Source organism: Cavia porcellus, unplaced genomic scaffold (assembly GCF_034190915.1).
Source record: "Cavia porcellus strain 051 isolate PalLab524CR breed Dunkin Hartley unplaced genomic scaffold, mCavPor4.1 scaffold_10, whole genome shotgun sequence".
NCBI lineage: Eukaryota > Metazoa > Chordata > Mammalia > Rodentia > Caviidae > Cavia > Cavia porcellus.
Genome location: NW_026947493.1, coordinates 84,167,528 through 84,188,827, shown reverse-complemented (window position 1 = coordinate 84,188,827; position 21,300 = coordinate 84,167,528). Strand labels below are relative to the sequence as shown.

General features: G+C 51.9%; 1 protein-coding gene and 1 long non-coding RNA gene across 12 annotated transcripts in view; one reads left to right on the top strand and one right to left on the bottom strand.

Moving 5' to 3' along the window:
• Nucleotides 1–1,511: 1,511 nt before the first annotated feature.
• Nucleotides 1,512–12,603, bottom strand: LOC134477945 (uncharacterized). Of its 6 annotated transcripts, none has more exons than XR_010050278.1 (4): nt 12,030–12,603; nt 8,802–9,665; nt 4,619–5,528; nt 1,512–2,597 (listed from the first exon to the last, which is right to left on the bottom strand). It is a non-coding gene; the product is annotated as an uncharacterized LOC134477945 (long non-coding RNA). The 6 variants fall into 6 exon arrangements; XR_010050274.1 differs by having other exon boundaries at nt 4,619–5,758; nt 9,620–9,665; nt 12,030–12,450; XR_010050276.1 differs by having other exon boundaries at nt 9,620–9,665; nt 12,030–12,441.
• The window catches only part of Rrm2b (ribonucleotide reductase regulatory TP53 inducible subunit M2B), a 25,203-nt gene continuing 15,335 nt past the window's right edge, over nt 11,433–21,300 (top strand). The window contains exons 1-3 of one of the 6 annotated variants that reach the window (XM_063257702.1): nt 13,052–13,188; nt 16,495–16,595; nt 17,903–18,058. In XM_063257702.1, coding sequence (XP_063113772.1) covers nt 18,017–18,058 — 42 coding nt within the window. In that variant the 5' untranslated portion in view covers nt 13,052–13,188; nt 16,495–16,595; nt 17,903–18,016. Of the gene's footprint in view, nt 11,587–12,623; nt 13,189–13,214; nt 13,351–16,494; nt 16,596–16,665; nt 16,827–17,902; nt 18,059–21,300 lie in introns of those variants that run through there. The other 5 variants (XM_063257701.1, XM_023561639.2, XM_003480145.5 and 2 more) reach the window with 5 other exon arrangements.

Below are 21,300 nucleotides of genomic sequence, written 5' to 3'. Positions count from 1 at the left end.
GGCACAGTGCCTGCTTGGCAAGCACAAGGTCCTGAGCTCAATTCTCAAAGTGGGAGGCTAAAGCAGATGAATTGCAAGTTCAAGGTCATCGTAGAAATTTAGTGAGATTGTCTTAAAAAAGGAAAGGTTTAGGCCCTAGGTTAAGTCCTCAACAGTACAAAATAAAAATGATTTTAAACTTGACCTCGGTGAGGCCGAGGTCTCTGCACACTTGGTGGAGCACCTGCCTGGCAGACACCGGGCCTTGAGTGATCCTCAGTGTCCCAGAAAGTGACAGGTTCTGATCTGCTCTGGCCGATTCTTAAGCATTGTTCTCCTTGCTCCCTTTCACAAAGGTAAACTGAGTTTCACTTGGTAAGTTTTGGTGGAAGCGGGAAGTCTGCATTCTAAACACATCAGCCAGGTGGTTCCAGAGTGCAGCCCAGGGAGCATCCATGCTAGGAACACCCCGCTGGGAAATGCCTCCGAGCTGGACCCGGGGGAAAGGCCACCCGTCTTCACCGTCTTCACCCCCTGCTCACGAGGGTCTTCCTCTGCATAGGGATGACTCTACCTTGAACAGACTGCGTGGGCAGTGACTGAAAATTATCCCAGCATTGCACCAACCTAAGTAGGCATGGACACAGGAGTGAATTCTTCACACAGTGCTGGATTAACGTAGAAATGATTTAAAATGGAACCTGTTTGGCGGCAGGTATGGTGCATACCTGTAACTCTAACACTTAGGAGACTGAGGCAGAAGGTGGTGTAAGACCAGCCTGGGCTGCTTAGTTACCCTATCTCAGGAGAAAAAAGTGGTTCATGTCAAGAATACCTCTGGAGGCTGAGGCAGGAGTATCACAAGTTGAAAGCCACACAGGCAAGTTAGTGAGACTGTCTCAAAGTGAGAAGGGCTAAGACATAGCTGGGTGGGGCAGTGCTTGCTTAGCATGCCTGAAGCCCTGGAGACCCTGGACCAGTTCCACTGGCAAACTTTTATTACCAGGCGTAGGGTTCAGAGACTGCTGATCACATGCAGTTTCTCTCACGTCCTGCATGCTCGCGGTACCAGGGACTGTCACATGCTGTGCCTCTCTCTGTGACCACCCCCAGACAGGAAACGGCATGGTGCGCGTGCTAAAGCTTCAGCCATGTCTTGAGTCTGTGATGCGTACCCCAAACCTGGGGCTGAAGGGTGCTGCTTTGCAGCAGGTGCAGTGACTGCAGCCAAGAGAGTTCTCAGCGGAAACACTGATTGTTCGGAAAGGCAGTGACACACGTTTGTCCTTGAGTAATATTTGCTAAGATAATAATTATAATTGAAGATGTGGGAATGTCTTGGGGGGGGGGTACCAGGGATCAAACTCAAGACCTTGAGCTTACCAGACAAGCACTTGAGCCGCTGAGCCAAGTCCCCAGATGTGAGATTCTTCTAAAGGCAGGTGTGGTATGTAAGTCCAAATGTCTTAACATGAGAAGCTCACATGGTGGGTGACCGGCGCAGCTCCAATGAAACAGGAGACAGGAGACGCTTTTGTGGGCGACAGTTAACTGCTAGTTTATTTAGGCGGGCTCTGGTTTATATATTCGGCTGTGACCAATCACAGGCTGCCACAAGGAAGCAGGGCGGGAATGGGATGTAGGCTCCGGCTACTATATCCAGCTGTGGCCAATCAGGAGTTGCCACAGAGTATGGAGTGAGCACGAAGTGCACACAGGTTGGCTAATTTAAGGAGGGACGTAGCGCATTGCGGAAGCTGGCGTGGTCCTTAGTCCCGGGTGGGGTATGGTATGTTGAGCGCCTGCGCCCAACATCTCCCCCTTTCTTTATAACTGACGCAGGGTCTCCAGAGGTCGGTGCCCCTCGTGAGGTGTCACGCTGCAGTCATGACAGTGCCTCACTACTCGTTGGTGCTCTTTTGGAGGGGGCGGGAAATCTGTTTTATGAGCCCAACCCGCGTGCTCGCCAACATGGGGACCGGGGTGTCTCCTGGCCAAGGACGACACCCCCTGCGATGCTTTGCTCCACACCTACGTCACAGCATGGCGAGCCATGCTGCCGGGCTTTGACCAGATTCCATGATCAGCAATGCTTGTTTGATACTTTGTCCCTATTCCTTTGTCTGCGAATCCGACAGAGCAGAAGTAGACTGCCGAATGCGGCAAGTGTAGTTATGGTAGCCAGAGCCCCTGTTCCTGCCCATTCCTTTATGAAAGCCAATTGGAGAGTTGGCCCGAGCTGGATCACAGGAAACTCGTCTGAGTCCGCCATAACTGGAACCGGTGCGAACTGGAGTACCTGCATAACAACAGCTGAAAGTGTACTGTTATCCCAACATTATAACATATAACAGGTTGCGGTGGAGCAATTTAGAAAAGTCATTGGCTGCAAGGACCGTACGAGATGCAAGAAGGAGGGGAAAAGGAGGCTACTAACCAGGGGAGTTGGCCAAGGTGCCATGGTTAATGGGAGTTGTGGGTATACTTGCTTGGTCTGGCTTGTGAGGCTCCTGTTGGTTCCCCTGTTCTGTGGTTGACGTTTCCTCTGGGTCGGGGTCTGGTGGTTTGCAGGGACGTATCAGGCGTTCCAGGACCCAGACAGGTTCGCTGCCTTCTTCCTGCGGGAAGACACAGACCGCCCCTCTCGCCCAACTAAGTACTGGGCTGGGGCCTCTCCACACCCCATGCAGGAGGTCTTTCCAGCGTACCCAACCATGTTTGGGTGCGACAGGGTTGGCATGTAGCTGTGCTGGCGTGGATCCTTGTGGGTTGAAGTTTACAAAATTGTAAGTGAAGAGGGCGAGATTTAGTCTGGCCCTAGGTGTCATGCCCTGGGCAATACCCTCCTTTTGTTTAAACAGAATAGACTTGAGGGTTTGATATGGCCTAACTTTAATTGCTCTTGAATAAGTTTGGATGCGGCTTTTGTTTTGTCTCGTGGTAGGGCCATCAACAATGGCAAGCCCCAACTCCTGCCAAGTTAACGAACTACACCTGGTGCTGACCCAGAGCAGCTGTGAGCTGCTTAATGAGCGGCATGGCTGTCTCTGCGTCTCCAAAAACTCTCCCTGCTGCCTCCATCATGCGGGCCACAAAATCTGAAAAAGGCTCGCTCGGGCCCTGCAAAATTTTTGTCAAGTGGCCTGAGACTTCTCCCCTAGCTGAGACTCGTTTCCATGCTTGTATGGCTATTCTATTTATCTGTGCATACACCTCTTGTGGAAATATCAGCTGGTTATTGAGATACTGCCCTTGTCCTAATAACATATCCGCGTTCCAGGCGGCCTGATTGTTCTGGGCATTAGCTTGGGCCTGTTCTGTGGCAAGTTCAACATTCCAACCTTTCCAATCAAGATATTGGCCTGGGCTGAGCACTGCTTTGCACAAACTGGCCCAATCAGCAGGTGTCATGGCATTTCCTGCCATGGCTTCTACTAGGGACAGGGTATACGCCCCATTAACACCGTACATGGTGCTGGCCTCCTTAAGATGCTTTATCGCCTTCATATCTATAGGCAGGTGGGCTCTGTTTCCCTGAGCATCTACAGCAACCGGAAAAGCCTGGAGAAAACGGCCCAGGCCTCCTGGGTCCTCTCTTTTGACTTGATGCCAAAGGTCTTCCTGGAATGTCCCAAGGGACGTCTGGACCCGTTGCGGACAGCTACATAGCTGATGGCAGGGTCTCTGGTGGGCATGATAATCTGGCGGGTCGGGAGGTAGAGCCGTAGGTCTTATACGGGGCGGCCCTGGGATCCCGTACTCGCTTTCATTGACCCATTTACTCTGAGAAATCCTGGTTGCAGCTCATTTATGGCCTCAGAGTAAGGCCCTCTCGACTGCGTGTGTGTGACTTCCCCTCTTTTGGTGGTGTCTGCATCCACCATTTTGTATACTTCTTCCTCCCCCTCATTATCTGACGAGTCCTTTGTTTCTGAGTTGGGTGGGGTCACCTCGCCTGCAGCACTGGACTCATGAGATTGCTCGCGGGAGGATTCTGCCTGATGGTAATCAAGCGCCATGGCGCCAGCCCTTATATGGTCACGACAAGAGGTGTCTGCAAGGCAGCTTCTCACCACTGCCCAAAGGGGTCTGACTCCTGGCTCCAAGAGGCCATTTTCTGCTGCAAAGTCAAGATCTCTCCCTAATTTATCCCAGCTGGGGATGGTAATGGACCCCGTGGGACCAAACCAAGGTGCTACCTTATCGACCTGATCGAGGAAGTTTTGAATTTGTTCTTGTTTCATTTGTAATCCCTTTTCTCTCAGTAAGTCGCTTAAGGCGACTGACAGTGGCTGAGTAGCCGTGTTACCCATGTTAACCGGAATTTCAAGAGTTTCTTTTTATTTTTATTTTATTTTTTTCTTTTTCCTTTTTTTTTTTTTTTTTTTTATACAGGGACAGCTTAGTCCCCGCGCCCCTTTACGGCGCCCCCAAAACCGGCCTCTTTACGGCCCCCGGAACTCTTTACGAGTTCCTGACCCTTGCGACACGTCCGCCCAAGGTTGCCCGATAGCCCCCGCTATCCGGCCCTGCAGCCCCCGCTGCCTGTTGCGTAGCCCCCGCTACCAACGTTGAGCAGTTTAACCTGTCAGCCCCCGCCCGCCAAGTAGCCCCCGCTATTGGCGCTTGACGGTTTTACCTGTTAGTCTCTGTTCCATCGGAGAGAGGGTCTCAGCGCTCCTCGTACTGTCGGAGAGAGGGTCTCAGCGCTCCGGGCTCCCCGTACGGGCCACCAGTTGACCGGCGCAGCTCCAATGAAACAGGAGACAGGAGACGCTTTTGTGGACGACAGTTAACTGCTAGTTTATTTAGGCGGGCTCTGGTTTATATATTTGGCCGTGACCAATCACAGGCTGCTACAAGGAAGCAGGGCGGGAATGGGATGCAGGCTCTGGCTACCATATCCAGCTGTGGCCAATCAGAAGTTGCCACAGAGTATGGAGTGAGCACGAAGTGCACACGGGTTGGCCAATTTAAAGAGGGACGTAGCGCATTGCGGAAGCTGGCGTGGTCCTTAGTCCCGGGTGGGGTATGGTATGTTGAGCGCCTGCGCCCAACAGGTGGGGGGTGGGGGTGCGATGATGACAGGGATTGGAACCCAGGGCCTTCATACTTAGCTGTAGCCCCGGCCACTCACTTTTTCGTTTGAGACAACTTGGGGTCTCCCCAAAGACTCATCTCACAATTAAAAATGCATTTAGCCCACCTTGAAGAATCCCTGAAGTCTTAGCAGTTCTGGCATCTCGAAAGTCCAAGTGTGCAGTCCTCTGAGACTCAAGGAACACCAGCCCCGAGCCTCTACAAAACCAAACAAGTAGGTACAGCAGTACATGTCCAGCACCTGGGAGGCTGAGTCAGGACGGTCTCCGCGAATTCAGGGCCAGCCTGAACTACCTAAGTGTGAGAACTACATGCACTTGCCCAAACCCAAGGAATGGACCTAGAGACTGAAGGACAGGAAACACTAGACTTTAATGTTGGTCTTGCGAGACTGGGTGTCTGGTACTGCCGCTCCCCAAGTGGCCTTTGAGATTCTTGGGGTGAAGGACCTAGAGAGGAGGAGAAAAGAAACAAGCTGGGGTCCGGTGGAGCCCTTCCCTCCTGATGGGAGGAAAGGTGCAACCCCTCACTGCAGGGGCCCTTCTACCTTTCAGTAACTCAATGTCACATCACTGTTGTCCTAGCAGCCCACTGCTCCGAGGTCTAGGTGTTCCCTGGGCTGAAGCAGCTTCTTCATATGGCTTGCCCCGGGTGCTCTTTGTTCTTGCGGTGGTCAAGCCTGGCACATGTGGTCAGTTGTACTTCAGCAGCTCCCAACTGTAGTGGGGCGTAGCCGGCCCATACAGCACACACTCTGCTCTGTGGTGTGCAGACCGCCCCCCACCCTAAGCACTGTGGGGTACACTTCCCGGAAGCCACCTGGGTCCATTATTTCTCTCCACTCCTCAATAAGGATGCCCCTCCACGTTCATCTCTCCCTGGTACCCTCTCTGCCTAGGGATCTTCCAGGCGCATGCCCAGGCCGCTAGGCAAGTTTAACTGCTGGTAATTTCCCACTCAGAGTTAGCTACTCCGTCTTAAATGCAGGCCACTGTAGGTTTCTGTTTCTTACAAGGGCAAGACCTTGTCTGGAAAAATCAAAGCCAAAACGAAGTTACACATTTACAACATGAAGTGGTGAATCAGGAAACATTACCATGCCAAGAAGAGACAGAAAAATAGCAGACGAACCAGATCAGAACGAGGCCAGAAACCACGGACAGAGACAGACGTTACGCCCTGCAGGCCCGCAGTGGTCCAGGCACCCTCTGGCAGAGGCCCCGCTGGCCCTGCAGTCTGCTGGCGGCACCCCAGGGCACTGCTCCCAGCCCAATCTCCTGGGGTCTCTGCTGTACCTCTGGCCTCGCTCCCAAAAGTCACCACCCCCAACCCAGCCCCTCTGCCCCAGCTCCCTGCTTTCCTCGGCCTTCTGCACGTTCACAGGTCCACAGGGACAAGGCGAGGAGGCCACCTGCTCATACAGCAGCAGGGCCATATGGGTCACAGATGTGGCAGCCTCTGGAGGCCTGGAAGGCTGAACACACAACACAAAACCCAGAGAAACAGTTCCTTGGTGTCCCCTGGGCGCCTTGGTAGTCTCTGACATGAGTTTGTGTTTGTGCACTGCTGAGTGCACAAACTCAGGGCTGGGGCTTGGCCTTCCTGAGCCGCCCTAGGGGAGAGCGCGCTTCTGGAAGACGAAGCCCAGCTACTTAACCAGCACGGGCGCTGCTCCAGGCCGGGCTCCTGCTTTACAGCCTCGCCTTCCTGTACACTGGGAGAACTGCAGGCTGACATCTGTCACTTTGCCCATGGACACGTACTGTCCCCTCACCTTACTGCCCTTGGTGGCCGCCTTATCCTGGGATAATTAATATTCACACTGTAGAACCAGGCTAGCCATCTCCCCAGGAGGGGCTCCAACGCTGGCACTGTGCACATCTGGAATCCTAGCACCAATCTGAGGTCAGCCTGGGCTCCTAGTGAGACTGTGTGCGCATGTGTGCGTGCACACAGTCCTCCTGCTCTGCTGTCAAGCTTCCAGCTTGGCAAAACTGTTTAGACCCTGTCCCCTTTGCACATCCCCCCGGAGTGTATCTGCTTGGCTCCCCCAGTCTATAAACTCCTCACCACTGAGAACTCGCCTACCTTCACCTCTCAGCACCCGCTAGTGTGAGCGTCTATGAATGGACTTAGTGACCGTTCGGTTTAGTCCTCCCCTTCGCTCTGCTTCCTGGCACCACGAGGTGGGACGCTTCACCCCACCAACTCCGCAGTGATATTCTCCCTCACTACTGCCCCAAAAGAACGGAGTCCAAAACCCTGACCCAAAGTAAATCTTCCTTCTTTTAAATTGTTTAATCCTATGTATTTTGTTACAACACAAAGCAAACATAGAAAAGTAGGGGCGGGATAGTTTTATCGGTGAATCTCATAGGTAAGATAAGTATAAACAGTAAATGATTTATTGATTTTGGGCTTTTTTTTTTTTTTTTTTTTGGTCTTTTTGAGACAGAGTCTCTCTACGCAATTCAGTCAGGCCTTGAGCTCACTTTGTAGCCCAGGCTGGTCTTGAACTTACATCGATCCTCCTGCCTCAGCCTCCGCATGAGTCACCATGTCCAGCTGATTTCTGGCCGATTTTTATAGTTCCTCTAATGCATTTGGGACTATTATAACCCTAAATGTTGTGTGCAGTCATCCAAGTATGGTAATCCCTTTTCTACTCTTCCTCACCATGCAAAAAGTGGTATTTGTAATCCCATTGAGACGTTCGTGGAATCTTGGCAAGTTAACTCCAATGTACCACCTCCAGGGCAACCCACACCAACATATTCCAGGTTATGGGCAGACAGGGGTCCTAAATCCAATCACCCTGATGATGTGTGGGCAAAGGCCCAGATCCTAGGCCTCTCCCGGAATTTATTATCTTGTGAAGAAGGGAGCAGTTCAAGGATGAGCGACAGGATGGCAGGAATTACTTAGTAGTTTGAGTCGGCCAGGTGGGGGAGGAGAAAAGCATCTTTGCAAAAATGCAGAGATAAGGATATGCAGGAGGATCAATTTGCATAATTCATTACGGTAGCAACTGAATTGTTTTTGGAGACTGTTGCTTCAGTTTCTGATAGGTAAATTTCTGTGCCCTGCAGAGTCATAGCCTCTACCTTGAGGCTACCCAGCTGACTTTCCTGGAGCTGACTGGCTCTAACCATCCCGCTGTGCTTATATTATTTTAGAGAGGAAACAGGAGACTGCCTGACTGCTTTAGAGATTACATACCAGTGCCTCCGCTGGCCTTATTTGCAATGCTTAGAGCCAACTGAAAGAGAAGGAAATACCATAGCCAGCTCTGTACACATTATTGTAAGGAAATCAGCCTCCATATAAGCAGAGCTGCCACAATTGCCCTGCATTCAAGGGGAGGTGCTTGAGTTGTCTCCCACATGGAGACAGTGACCTGCAGCTTTCCTGACAACTCCTCGCTCCGAGCCCTTTTCTGTTTTTTAAAAAAACCTTTGGCTGCTGTATCTACCCCTGCCACCACCAGATCCGCTGCCAGAGCTTCTTGCACCACAACTGCCTCTCTTCCAGGGTCCGTAATCTGACTGCTGTTGTCCACTGTGATTTCTGAAATCATTATAGTGCCTGCCACCACCGAAGTTTCCCCCTTTGTTGTAACCATCATATCCCCCTCCACCATCACCTTGGTTTCCATCACCAAACCTTCCTCTACTACTGCAACCAGGCCCACCACCGTAGATTCCTCCACCCCAATCCATCACCTCCACCACCACCACCGTCTCCACCACCGCAAGCCTCCTCTTCCGCAGAAGTTTCCACACGGCAACATTTCCTCCACCGCCTCCAGTTTCCTCCACGAGCCATAAAGTTGCCAGATCCACCTCCACAACCGCTTTGTCCTCAACCAGACGGCATCTCTTGTTTAGAAATGGGCTTTTCCACTTCACAATTATGCCCATTCATGCTCTGGTATTTTTAAACAGTTTTATCAACTGTATCGTGATTGCCAAGTTACAAAAGCAAAGCTTGTTTTTCTCACTCTGCTTGTCTTCCATCACTTCTATGATTTCAATGTTGCTGTCCTTTTCAAAGTGGTCTCGCTAATTATATTCTTCTGTATCTTCTTTAATATCACCAACAAAACAGGGCTAGGGATTTAGTTCAGTGGCATAAGAGCCTGCCTTGCAAGTGTGCAGTTATGGTACCAATAAAAATGAAAAAGACAAAAAAAAATAGTATCACCAACGAAAAATTTTCTTCGCTGTTAGCTGGGCACCAGGCTTTCCTGAATCCTCTCAAGGGACAGCTCCATTTGGCCCCTCTCCAGCCCACGGACTTCGAGTGGCGGAGCACACAGTGCCACCTCCACCTCGTCTGCACAGGAGCAAGTCACAGAACCCACGCCCCGGCGCATTTTGTTGGGGGACTCTCTACCGCACGACCTGTGAGTGAACCCTTTTCTCACACGGCTCCCTTAACCTATCATCCGTAGTGGCAAAGCTCAGACCACCAATAAACAGCTTCCCTGGCTGCTCTGGCTCCTTCGGATCGCGCCCCCCCATTCTGGGGCCGGACTCACCTCTTGCAGCTCGAGGTCAACACGGGGCTGAGAGCTGTGAGGTACGCTGAGGACAGAACAGATGGAACACGTCTGGGTGGAGCACAGATCATACAGGCCCACCTCAGAGTGCCGTTACTCAGATGTGGTGGCACATGCCTGTATTCCCAGCACTCAGAAGCTGACGCAGGAAGATCACTGCAGATCTGAGGCCCCTCTGAGACACATGGTGAGTTCAAGACCAGCCCCAACTACATAGTGAGACCCTCTCTTGATTGAAAAAAAGAGAACGCTGCCGTTTAAAGGTAGAAAGGGAGGCTACTGCAGCTTTCCTTTTATTTTCAATTTTTCCTCTTGTTCAGCCCAAATTCCCGCTTAGGGTCAGTTTCTCCCTTACCCTCCACCCACCATTAACCAACAATCACGACATAAAGACAGAGGCGGAAAGAAGGTCCACATAAATCTGATGCATCCAGAAGGCAGGGACCAGCCATACTATCCCTAAATCAAACGCGCATTGGGAAGCTCTGGTCTCACAGCTGAAACACGGCTGAAAGCCCTAGGTGCTCAGCAGGCAGACTACGCTAAGCTGTGGCCGTGGGCAGGCCTGCCCGCTCCTCTAGAAGAGCAAGTGTGTGTTGGCCACATCTCCTGTCTGCTAGGCTCAGCGCTGCTGTTAGGGCTTCCACTGAACATCCCCCCGAGCTTTTTGCATTCACAGGTGGGGCTCTGGGGAGGCAGCTGGATCCTGGGTGTGTGATGCTGGGATTAAGGGTACATGGCACTGGATTAGCCCAGTGTTTCAGTGCAGTTCTGGCTGAATGGGTTTAGTGAAGGCAGAAGCTCCACCCTAACCAAGGGAGGGGCCTACAGCCTATGATGCTGCTTCCTGTCTGCTATACCTCAGGCTGCCTCTCCCCTGCCAGCCCCGTTCCCAGGTCACACTGCTCTGGAACCTGCCAACTACAGACCAAAATCTTTACACAATGAGCCAAAACGAACCTTTCTTTCTTTTTTTCTTTTTGTCTTTTTCCTTTTTATCGGTACCGGGGATTGAACTCACAACTGCCTGCTTGCAAGGCAGGTGCCTATGCCGCTGAAAGCGAACCTTTCTTTTTTTTCTGATCTTTTTGAGACAGGGGGTCTCTGTGCAGTTCAGGCTGGCCTTGAGCTCACTTTGTAGCCCAGGCTGGTCTCCAACTCTCAATGATCCTCCTGCCTCAGCCTCCCAAGCGCTGGGAATGCAGGCGTGAGCCACCATGCACGGCTCGAACTTTTCCTCCTCTAACTTGTGGGCATTAAATATTTTGTCTCAGCAATGAGAAATGTCGCTAAGACATCTGATCTCCATACACTACCAGTGATGGATGCTGATTTAGCAATGACAAGACAGCAGTAGTGGCATGAAGATCGGGGCATTATGATCTTTCTGTTCTGTGCTCACTCCTATTGTATCTATCCCCTCTCTTTCTCTTTGCTACGTTTTAAATTGATTTTAATAAGTTGCTGTTGTGTGCTCATTCACTACAGACCTGGTACTTTAGTAAAACGGCAGCTGAGGAGATTTTGGTACTTGCCATGGCTGAGGAAAGTTCAAAGGAAGTGGTTGCTGGGAACAGTGATAGTAACTTGAAGGCGGCAGGGTGGGGCGGTTCTATGATGCAGTTTAAGATTAAGAAGCACACACAATTTGGTAAATGAATGAAGCCTACTGTGAATGTCAGGGTTTGTCAATGAGGCAGGTTAGATAAACGGGCAGCCAATCAGTGAAGCAGACACACGGGCACAGCTGGCTGTAAGCCTTCAGGTGCAACTGATGTGTTCCAGCTGCAGCCAGAAAGCATCTACTGAAAAGGGAGCCTGCGGCTTTATTTCAGGACGGTATTCCCAGACTGAGAAGACAGTGTCAGTGAGAAGACTACAACTGGGTTCCCCTGCTTCCTTCTATGATTTCATTGTCTCTTCCCCCAATGTTTATTGTACATAAGGTAAGTGATGTGTGCACATAAGCATACTACCTTATTTGTTTAACTAAATGGATGGGATGGGGTTAAACATTGCTTCTGTGAAACTATAACTTATTGGTGAGCATCATGCTCATTGAGCTCTTATCTTTATATTCTGGTGTTTTTACAAGAACTTGTAAAATTCCTGAATACTTTGTCTTTTTGAGACAGGGTCTCATTGTGTGGTTCAGGCTAGCCTTGAGTTCGCCCTGTAGCCTGGGCTGGTCTAGAATTTGCAGGATCCTCCCGCCTCAGCCTCCTGAGTGCTGGGATTACAGGCGTGCGCCACCTCCTCCGGCTACGTTTTTTTACTTTGTAATTACAACTTTTTTGTCTCCTTTGCGCTGCTTCTACCCTGAATTTAGGATTCTAGCCTGAATTTACGATTCCGCCGCCGGCTCAGCAGGATGATCCTGGTTACTGACCTGTGGCTCTGCTCCACAGAGCTCAGAGGCTCGCGAACACCCCGCAGGCGTCCACGCGGGCGGCGGGTGGCGCCACCCACCCCTTCCAGGGGCCGCCGAAACGGCCCGGGCTACACCGCACCTCCCGGTCTGCTCCTGCCCCGCGCTCCCGGAGCCCCGACACGCGTCTCCTCTCACTTCCGCAGCGCCGCTCCCGCGTTGAAGCCGGCCTGTGGCGCCCCAGGCCCCACGCGCCGGGAGCCCGCCTCCCACACAGAGCGCTGCAGCCTCACAGCGGGCCGCACTCTCGGGGACCCGCGCGGCCCGAGCCTCCCCAGGGCCAGCGGGCAGGCGGGCGAGAGGGCTCTTTAGGTCGGGCAGACCTGGGCGGGGCGAGCGTGGAGGCGGGGTCTGAGGAGCGCCCGACGTGCTCGGGGCGGGGCGAGCGTGGAGGCGGGGCTTGAGGAGCGCCCGACGTGCTCGGGGCGGGGCGAGCGTGGAGGCGGGGCCTGTGGAACGCCGAGCTCACTGGAGACTGTATGCAGCCTGGGGCAGCCGGGGGTGGGGCATGTTGGGGGCGGAGCCTGCAAAGCCAGTGAGCGGCGCGAGGCGTTGAGGTTGGGCGGGGTCGTCGGTGGACTGTCCTCCGTGGGCTGGCAGAGGCAGAGCCTGCCAAAAACCTGTGTGAAAGAGAAGCCCTCCAAACCGAGCGTGGTGGCTCACTCCTGCTATCTCAGCAATCGGGAAGCTGAGGCGGGACGATCGTTGCAAGTTCAAGACGAACATCGCTACAAAGTGAGCTCAAGGCCAGCCTGAACTGCATAGCCAGACCCTGTCTCAAAAAGACCAAAAAAACAAGCCCTCCCACTACGGAGGGTTAGGCCGATTCAGCGGAGAGGGCGTCCTAGGAAGGCGGTGCTTGAGGCGGGCCGGCTCTGTGGACCGGGGTGCGGCCTGGAGGTGGGCGTGGCCGGGCCGCCTGTGCGTCTCCGCAGAGCAGGCGCGGAAGAGGGTCTTGGAGCGCGCGCGGCGGCGGGACCGGAGGACCCTTGGGCTCCCCGGCTTCCGTCCTAGTCGGGCGGGGCCCGCGGCGCTCGGTTCCCGGCTCCCCGCGCTGCGCGGAGTCTGCGCGATGGGCGACCTGGCGCAGCCGGAAGCGGGCCAGCCCGGGCAAGTCGAGGTGAGCGTGGCTGTCGCCGTGTCCTGCGTCCGGCGGTGACGTCCGTCTCGGGTCGCGGTGCGGCAGGCACCTGCTCTTCAGAGCTCGGCTCGGCAGGAGTGGAGACGCGAGCTCGTGGGGGAGAGGAGGGCCGCAGGGGATCCCCGCGGGAGCGGGAAGCAGGTGTCCACTCTGCTCCCGCGCCCTCGTCTGCGCTGTCCGGCTCCTCGCTCTTGTTCCTCTGGCTGGGGAGGGTGAGGCAGGGAAGCCTGGGTGGCTCTGCTGCAGAGACGTCAGCAGGGGTACGGGGTAGACGCACATCAGCGACAGCGTTAGGTTAGGAGGGCAGTTTGGCGAAGACCGAGGTCGGTTTCCTCATTTAAACCGTGAAAGTGATACTTCCCTCGCGGAGAATGAAGGTGCTTTTATGCAAAGTGCCGTGAAAGTTGTACGGGCTTCACAGACCGAGCTTGTCTTCCGCTCTGCTTCTGGGGTAGAAGTACGCAGGAACAATAAACAAACCGGGACCTGCTGGATTGTAGGATTGCATGGAAGTTTAAATTGTTGCTGTGTTAGTTTTCATGCCCTGTCATTTTGCAGATATGTCTTAAATTCTTTGGAATAAGCGAAATAACTTTTTGTACTTGAACCCATTTCTGTGTGTGGTGTCTTGGCTTTGGGTGCATAAAAGTCAGCTTCTTGGTGTTCGTGCTTAGCTCTTCGTTTCTTTAGAAGGCTGTAGATCCGAGGTTTGAGATTTTTATGTCCTTTTTTGTTAGAAACTTTTTTTTCCAGACAGTGTCTGTCTCGCTATGTAGTGTGGCTGCCCTTGAACTTGTTCATGTAGCCCAGGCTGGCCTCGAACTCAGTGCTTCTCCTGCCTCAGCCTCCAAATGCTGAGATTACAGATATGAGCCACCACCTGGCTCATTTTTAAAAATTCTAATTAGTGACTAATTAACAAACGTGTAAATGTCTTTCAAGCTTTTTCCTCCTTTTTTTTTTTTGAAGACCGTCTCCATCTGCAGTACAGACTGGCCTCAACCTGGAGGGGTCCTCCCTGTTTCAGCCTCCCAAACGCTGGGATTACAGGCTTGAGCCATCAAGATGGGCAGCTTTTTCCTCCCCTTGAAACAAATACATTTAGTACCCATTTTTCCACCCAAGTAACTTCTGTTTCGCTAATGATTTCATGCTTAGCTCCAAAAGTTGACCTTTTGGTTACAGCTATCTCAATGTTCTGTACACAAAGACATGCAGAATTTTCAGATCTAGAAAGAATTTTAGCAAGCATTTGATGCAGACAGTTTAAACATGAGATCCAAGGCTAAGACTCTTTAGGTATAACCGTGCATCATGGCACCTGCGTCACCATCACCTCGAGTAGTCTGTAAAAACTAAATTCCCAGGCCCATCTAGCCATAGTGAATCAGAGGCTTTGGGGGTGGATCTGCATCTGCAGGTACAACAGACACTTGAGCCTACTATACTTACATTAGGATTTGTGGCTGTGTTTGAAAGGAGTTTGAGTTTCCTAAAGTTCTTTGCGGATTTTATGTATTCAGATTTTAATTCCCACAAAAAGATGGCCAACCCCTCCCTCAGACTGCTCTTTTGTACACCCACAGTGTTATTTTATTTTGCAAAAGGGCTATCCCTGTAAAAGCCAAACTGCTCTGGAGCTAAAGATCTTCCTGATTCAGCCTCTTGAGTTACCTGGACACTTCTGTTTTCCTTGGTTGTGTTAAGACCCCAGAACCAGGGGCTGGGGATTTAGCTCAGCGGTATAAGCACCTACTTTGCAAGCAGGCAGTCGTGAGTTCGATCCCTGGTACCTATAAAAAAGACAAAAAAAAAAAAAAAAGACCCCAGAACCAATTTTCTTTAATTTCAATCATGTGAATGCTAATTGTATTGAAATTTAGCTAAATACTTTATAAATATGAATATGAAAAGAAAGCTATTTCTATGAAAGCTTTAAAAACCTCCAAAACCTTAACAAAAGTAAGTTGTTAAAAACCAGTTCTCAAATGAGTTCTTAGCACAAGTCCACAGAGGGAAACCTGGAGGGCCCTGTGTAAACTTCCTAACATTACAGTAAAATATGCACAGTGAAATCAGTGCTGTGCCTCCGGGAGCCCAGTTCAGTGGAGTACACCAAGTGAACACCTTTCTTCACACCCTGCTAATCCAGGAGCCTCCTGTGTCAGCCTCCCAGAGTCCTGAGATTACAGATGTGTGCCACCTCGCCAGCCAGCTGCTGCTTTCAGCACACGTTTTATCAGGTGAAACAGGAAAATACCCATGCAGATGGCACTTTCTTTTTGGATGGTAGGGTGGATTTGAGACAGTCCTACTGTGTTGCCTAGGCTGGCCTTGAATTCATGGCAGTCCTCCTGAGAACTGGGACAGCCGGTGTCCACCACCACACGCCCCACCACGTCTGGCTGTAGGTGTCCCTTCCTGCTGATGTAAGGAGCCCAGCCTTCAGCAGTTTCCTAGGCCTCACCCTGATTGGCTTTGGTCAGTGGGGAACACTCCAGTCAGGACGAGGGTGCTGAGCCTGAGAGTCAGGGCTGTGCTCTCCTGCAGGAGTAACGCTGGGGTGTCTGGTCCGAGACACATGCCCGTGCCTTATGCTAAAATGCGTAACAGAAAGCACCAAAGTGCTTTCATGTGATGATAAAGCTTAATCTAGGGAAAATGGGAGGAGGAGCAGCCAGGCGTGGTGTGGTATACCTGTAGTTTCAGCGCTCAGGAGGCCGAGGCAGGAGGATCCCTGTGAATTTGAGGCCAGTCTAGACTGTAGAGCGAGACCTTGTCTCAAAAAAAAAAACAACAACAACAACAACAACAACAAAGCAATCTAAGTTAAGACAGGTGAGAAATCTGTGGGCTGTGACTCTGCCTTCACCAGGCCGCAGCTCCAGCCTCCATTGTGTTTAATGCTTCACCTGTTAAGCTCCTGCAGCTGTGCATAATTATTCCAGGAGTGGAGGGGATTCTGGCAGATGGTTAGAAATGGTGTTGATTGAATAACTGCTGTATTAATTCTTTGGACATAGGAACATCCTTTAAAAGGCCAACCAAGAACATTGTAGGACTCGATAATTTATCATTATTTTTAAAATGTGCGTACATTTTTTGAGACCCTGTTGCCCAAAACAAAACAAAATTTAAAAATGTGCAAAGTACTCATTTGTATGAGTTCCTCTGATTTTTTTGCTGACTCTTTGAAATAAGCATGGCAAGTATTGTCTTTCATTTACATGTAACAAGATTCAGAATCTTAAAAGAATCTTAGTGAATCCTCGTGCGCTCTTACAGGTGAAAACAGTTCCACACCCTGCAGTGCAGTCTGCAGATGTGCACAGGAAGGACGGATTGGTGCCTGGAAGGTGAAGACCATCGAGGGCAGATGACCTGTTGTAAGGAGTTATACGGAACTGGTGGCTTAATTTAACTGGAAGTTTAAAATAAAACGTAGTTTATGCCAGTGATCCATCCCTGTCAGCATTCTGTAGCAGAGTGGTATGGAAGGGACATTTCGTCCCCAGACGTAGACACATACCCATGTGACATTTGGGGGTCCGGAACTTATCCCCCGAGTAGCAAAAGCTCTCGCACCAGACTCTGTGGTCATCATGAGAAGAAGGCGGGTAGGTGGCGGTGGTCGTCGTGGTGGTCTTTCAGTTTTTAAGCCGGCTTGCTGTGTAGCCCAGGCTGGCCTTGAGCTTCCTGCACGCCTTCTGCCTCGGCCTCGCCAGTGTAGATGGGTGTTATTCTACAGCTGCCCAGAGAAGTTGAATGTTATCAGTTAAAAAATTGGTGATCAACTTAACACCAGGTGAACTGGATCATCAAGGTGCTGCGCACGGAAGGCCCCCTGAGGACTGCGTCAGCATGAAAGGAGACCTGGAGGAACACCAGTGCTGGGGGCTCTCCCCAGTGTGGGTCCTCCTGGAGGAGCTTGTCATGCTGGCTCCCCTGATAGGAGCTCAGCTGGTATCAGAGGAGCTCGGGACCTTGTTGCCGAGAGTGGCTGTGGTTCATACTTTGGGGAAGAGTGGGCTCTGGTCCTCCTGGCTCCAGAGGGGAGCTGTGTGCTGTTAGATCTCCAGGAATTTGTCACCTTGGCTTCCTGATACGAAGTCAGCTGTATTGAAGTCATTTTTAGGGGAGCTCAGGACCTCACTGTTGCTGAGATGGCTGTGGTGCTTTTCAGGGCAGCCCTGGTCCTTATTTTGAGTGTGGCTTTTTGGCTGCAGTGTAGAACCCTCAACCTGCTGGTCCTTCACTCTGCTGGCGCAGACTTTCTAGCTTCCACTGCGGAACTTTGGACCTTCCCAGCACAGATCCGTGAAGCAGACTTCCATGCGTCATTGTCATGGGCCCGAGGTCTTCAGCTACAGAACATTGCTGTGGGATTTAGACCCTTGGCTGGTCTTTAATGTTGTGGCAGATTCCTGCACTTTCCTGTGTTTAACTCTGGGTGACCATTATAAAATAGTATTATAAATCTGTGTCCTGTACGTAACTGTTCTCCTTGCCACTCCTGACTACAACATTAAGCACTGCTAAGCAGCTTCCCGCAGTCATGCGATGATCAGGCCCTCCTGGCCAGTGGGAGATGCGGCCCCAAGGCAGGGCCCTGGTGTCCCCTGCTGCAGGGGTCGGGAAAGGAGGCGTGAAGGAAGAGGTGGCCCGTCAGTAGACTGTCTGCTTTGCTTTTCAGAGACTTTCTCCAGATGCCTCCGAGAATGCGACGGATGCTACGGAAGAGCCACTGCTCAGAAAGAGCTCCCGCCGCTTCGTCATCTTCCCCATCCAGTACCCCGATATCTGGAAGATGTACAAGCAGGCGCAGGCGTCCTTCTGGACGGCAGAGGAGGTAGGTGGCAGGTTCTCCAGCACGGCGTGCACGTGCTGTGCCGGGAGGAGCTGGGAAGCTGTAGGGAGGACTCACTGGGTAAGATCAGTTCGAGGGGCCGGGTACAGCTCGGTGGCTGGGAAGGGTGAGGGCCTGAGTTTGAGTCCTGATGCCAAACAAAACAAAAGAAAACATCAGTTAGAAAACAGGGCTTGGAGTTACCAAGATGAAGTACAGTGTTCTCCAATCTCGTATATTGGACTGCTCTCTAGAAACCAGGTTTATACTGCAAAAAAGCACCTCACTCTGCCAGACTTTTACGGTTTATTTTTTGTTAATATACCCAGAGCATGGACACTGAACTACATCGCGGCCTTCTTCTTTTTTTTTTTGTTTAAGACAAGGTCTCTATGTAGTTCAGGCTGCCCTTGAAGTCACTATGTAGCCCAGCCTGGCCTTGAACTCGTGGTGATCCTCCTGCCTCAGCCTCCCAAGCTCTGGGATTATAGACATGTGCCACCTTGCTCACCACTTGGGAGGCTGAGACAGGAGGATTATTCTGAATCCCAGGCCAGCCTTTTTTTTGAGGTAGGATATCACTAAGTCAATAAATTGTCCAGGGTGAGCTTGGAACTCTCAGTGTTCCTGCCTCTGCCTCCCAGAATGCTGAGATCAAAGGCATGTGCCACTGAACCTAGCTGTGATTCAGATTTTTCCAGCTGGGTGGGGGTTGACATTGGGGACTGAACCTAGGGCCACTTGTGTTGAGCTATGTCCCCAGCTCTGTTCATACTTTATTCTGAGACAGAGTCTCAAAAAAAATCACTAAATTTCCCAAGCCAGGTTTGAATTTGTAACCCTCCTGCCTCAGCCTCCTAGAGTGCTGGGATGAGAGGTGTGGACCACCACGCCTGCCTGATTTTCCTGTTTTTAAGCGGAGTGTTGGGTGCCGTGGCTGAGGAAGACCGGATTCTACCTCAGGTCAGCAGAGCGAGCAAAGCCGTGGCTACACATAGCTGAGTCACAGGCGGGAGGCTGCAGGAGCCCTGCTGTCCTGCTGTGGCGGTGGCAGGCTCTGGGGGACATGGTGGCACCCTGCAGTGTGGCTGCAGGTTCCGGGTTGGGCACAGCCTGGTACCCCACACCCCCAGGCTGTGACGGTGAACCTTCTGCAGCTCTCAGTAGCTCGAGTTGCCCGTCCCAGCATGTGCGTCCTAGGTTCACCGACAGCAGATCCCTTTCTCCTGGGGGACATTTACCTCCCACTTACGAAATGAGTGGACTTCTGACCGCTGCCCCCTGACTAGGGACCTGGGTCACACCACAGTCATCCAGGGGCTCGTGGGCTTTTGTGGCACACAGAAGGTTCCGTCTGGCGTGCAGAGCAGTGCTCAGGATATGTGTGTACCCCGGACCCCGTGTGTGTGTGTGTGTGTGTGTGTGTATGTGCGTGCGCGTGCGCATGTGCAGCATCCTGTGGGTGTGAACACACCTGCTCCATGGTGCCTTGGCTCAGCCAGATGGCAGCCTCGGCCTCTCTGTGTCCTCCTTGGTCAGGTGGGCTTAGAATACCAGGCTGGTTGGGTCGTTAGGAGTGTTGAGATTTTTTGCTTCTTTGTTATTTGGTTTTCTGAGGGAGGGTCTTGCTCTGTAGTCCAGGCTGGCCTTGAGCTCTGTGTAGCCAGGCTAGCCTCCAGCTCGTGGCAGTCCTCCTGCCTCAGCCCCCTGAGTGCTGGGATGACAGGCCTGCGCCACCACATGGCTCAACAGAGATGTTTCGAAAGGTAATTGGCACTGAATAAAAGTAAACTACTGTATTATTCACACAAGGAGCGGGGCGGGCAGATTTAACCTGGAAGTCATTCGGGCACCAAGCTTATTGCTGAGGTCACCTTGTCAGACTGGTGATCTTTGCTGTGTTGTCGTTGAAACACTGTTAAAAAAAAACAAACCAAAGCAGACTCTCCCTGCCCCACCACACCTGCGTGTCCCCAGCTGCCTGTGGTTTTCAGTGTTTCGTAAGACATGGTCCAGGGGATGCACAGGTGGCTTCTTATTTGTCCTGTGGAAAGGTCTTTGAGACTTGGGATACTTGGGTCTCTTGGAATTCATTTGGAAATGCCATTTACTTTCCACAGTTGTCATAAATGTCCTGTTACAACTAAGAAACACTGATTTTACAAACTGAAATGCATAGGTTGGCACATACTTTGTAGGAAGATTGAATTATACGTTTTAAAGGGAAGTCAAATACTTTCTAGCTCACTGGTTTTACAGTCAGACAAATTATGTAAATTACCACGTTATCAGCTTTAGCCTTCTGTTTCCTGGTGCTGGAGATTGAAGCCAGGCATCTGAACACCTCGGTCCCCAGCCCTGTTTTTATTGGGGTCTCGCTAAGTTGCCCAGGGAGGGCTCAAACTTCTTGTCCTCCCGCCTCAGTGTTCTAGGTAGCCGAGGCAGGTGCCACCACACCCAGCCAGGGCTCCTTTGTGTAGTCGGCTGAACGTGAACCCGATGCAGAAGGCAAAGGCTGGGGCGGGGAGTGTTTTTAAAGCCACCTGGGCCGTTTTGATGATCCTCTAGTGTGTTAGGTTTCCAGTGCTGTGACAGAGTATCAGAGAAAAACAGCGTACAGAAGAGGGAGGGGCGGGACTGGCCCAGTATCCACCTCCTCGGGGCTCCCCTCCAAGGCCACACCGCCTCTGCACCTCTGAATAAGCTAGGTGCAGTGGGGCCAGCGCCGGGAGGCTGAGGCAGGAGGGTCACCTCAAGTTCAAGGGCAGCCTGGAATACACAGCGAAGACCCTGTCTCAAAAAAACAAAAAGTAATTTTAAGAGAAGATCCGAGTGAAGGCAGTTGGTTTGGAGTTGGTTTCCATGTCTGAATTCGGAATGTGCTCATTCGAGGTGAAGCCAGGGAGGGAAATTGCTGTCTCTGGAAGGCAGTAGGACAAATGCAGGGTAAATAAAATAGTGGCGGTATTTTGAAGCTGAGTGTTGAGAGAGAGGAGGTCAGAGTCACTGTCGGTGGTGTGTGCGGAAACCTCCTTCCACTCTGCCAGCCCTGAGCTTCCTGAGCTCCGCCTGCAGCGCCTGCTCACAGCCCCCTCCCTACCCGACCCAGCTCCAGCAAGCCCTCAGGCGACAGGGTGACACAGTGAGAGGAGGTGTGGAGGAGGGCAGGGACAGGGAGTGCGGGCCTTGGGGGGCCATGAAACCACCTTGTTGGAGGCTCTGTGAGGTCCCATCCCCGCCCCCTG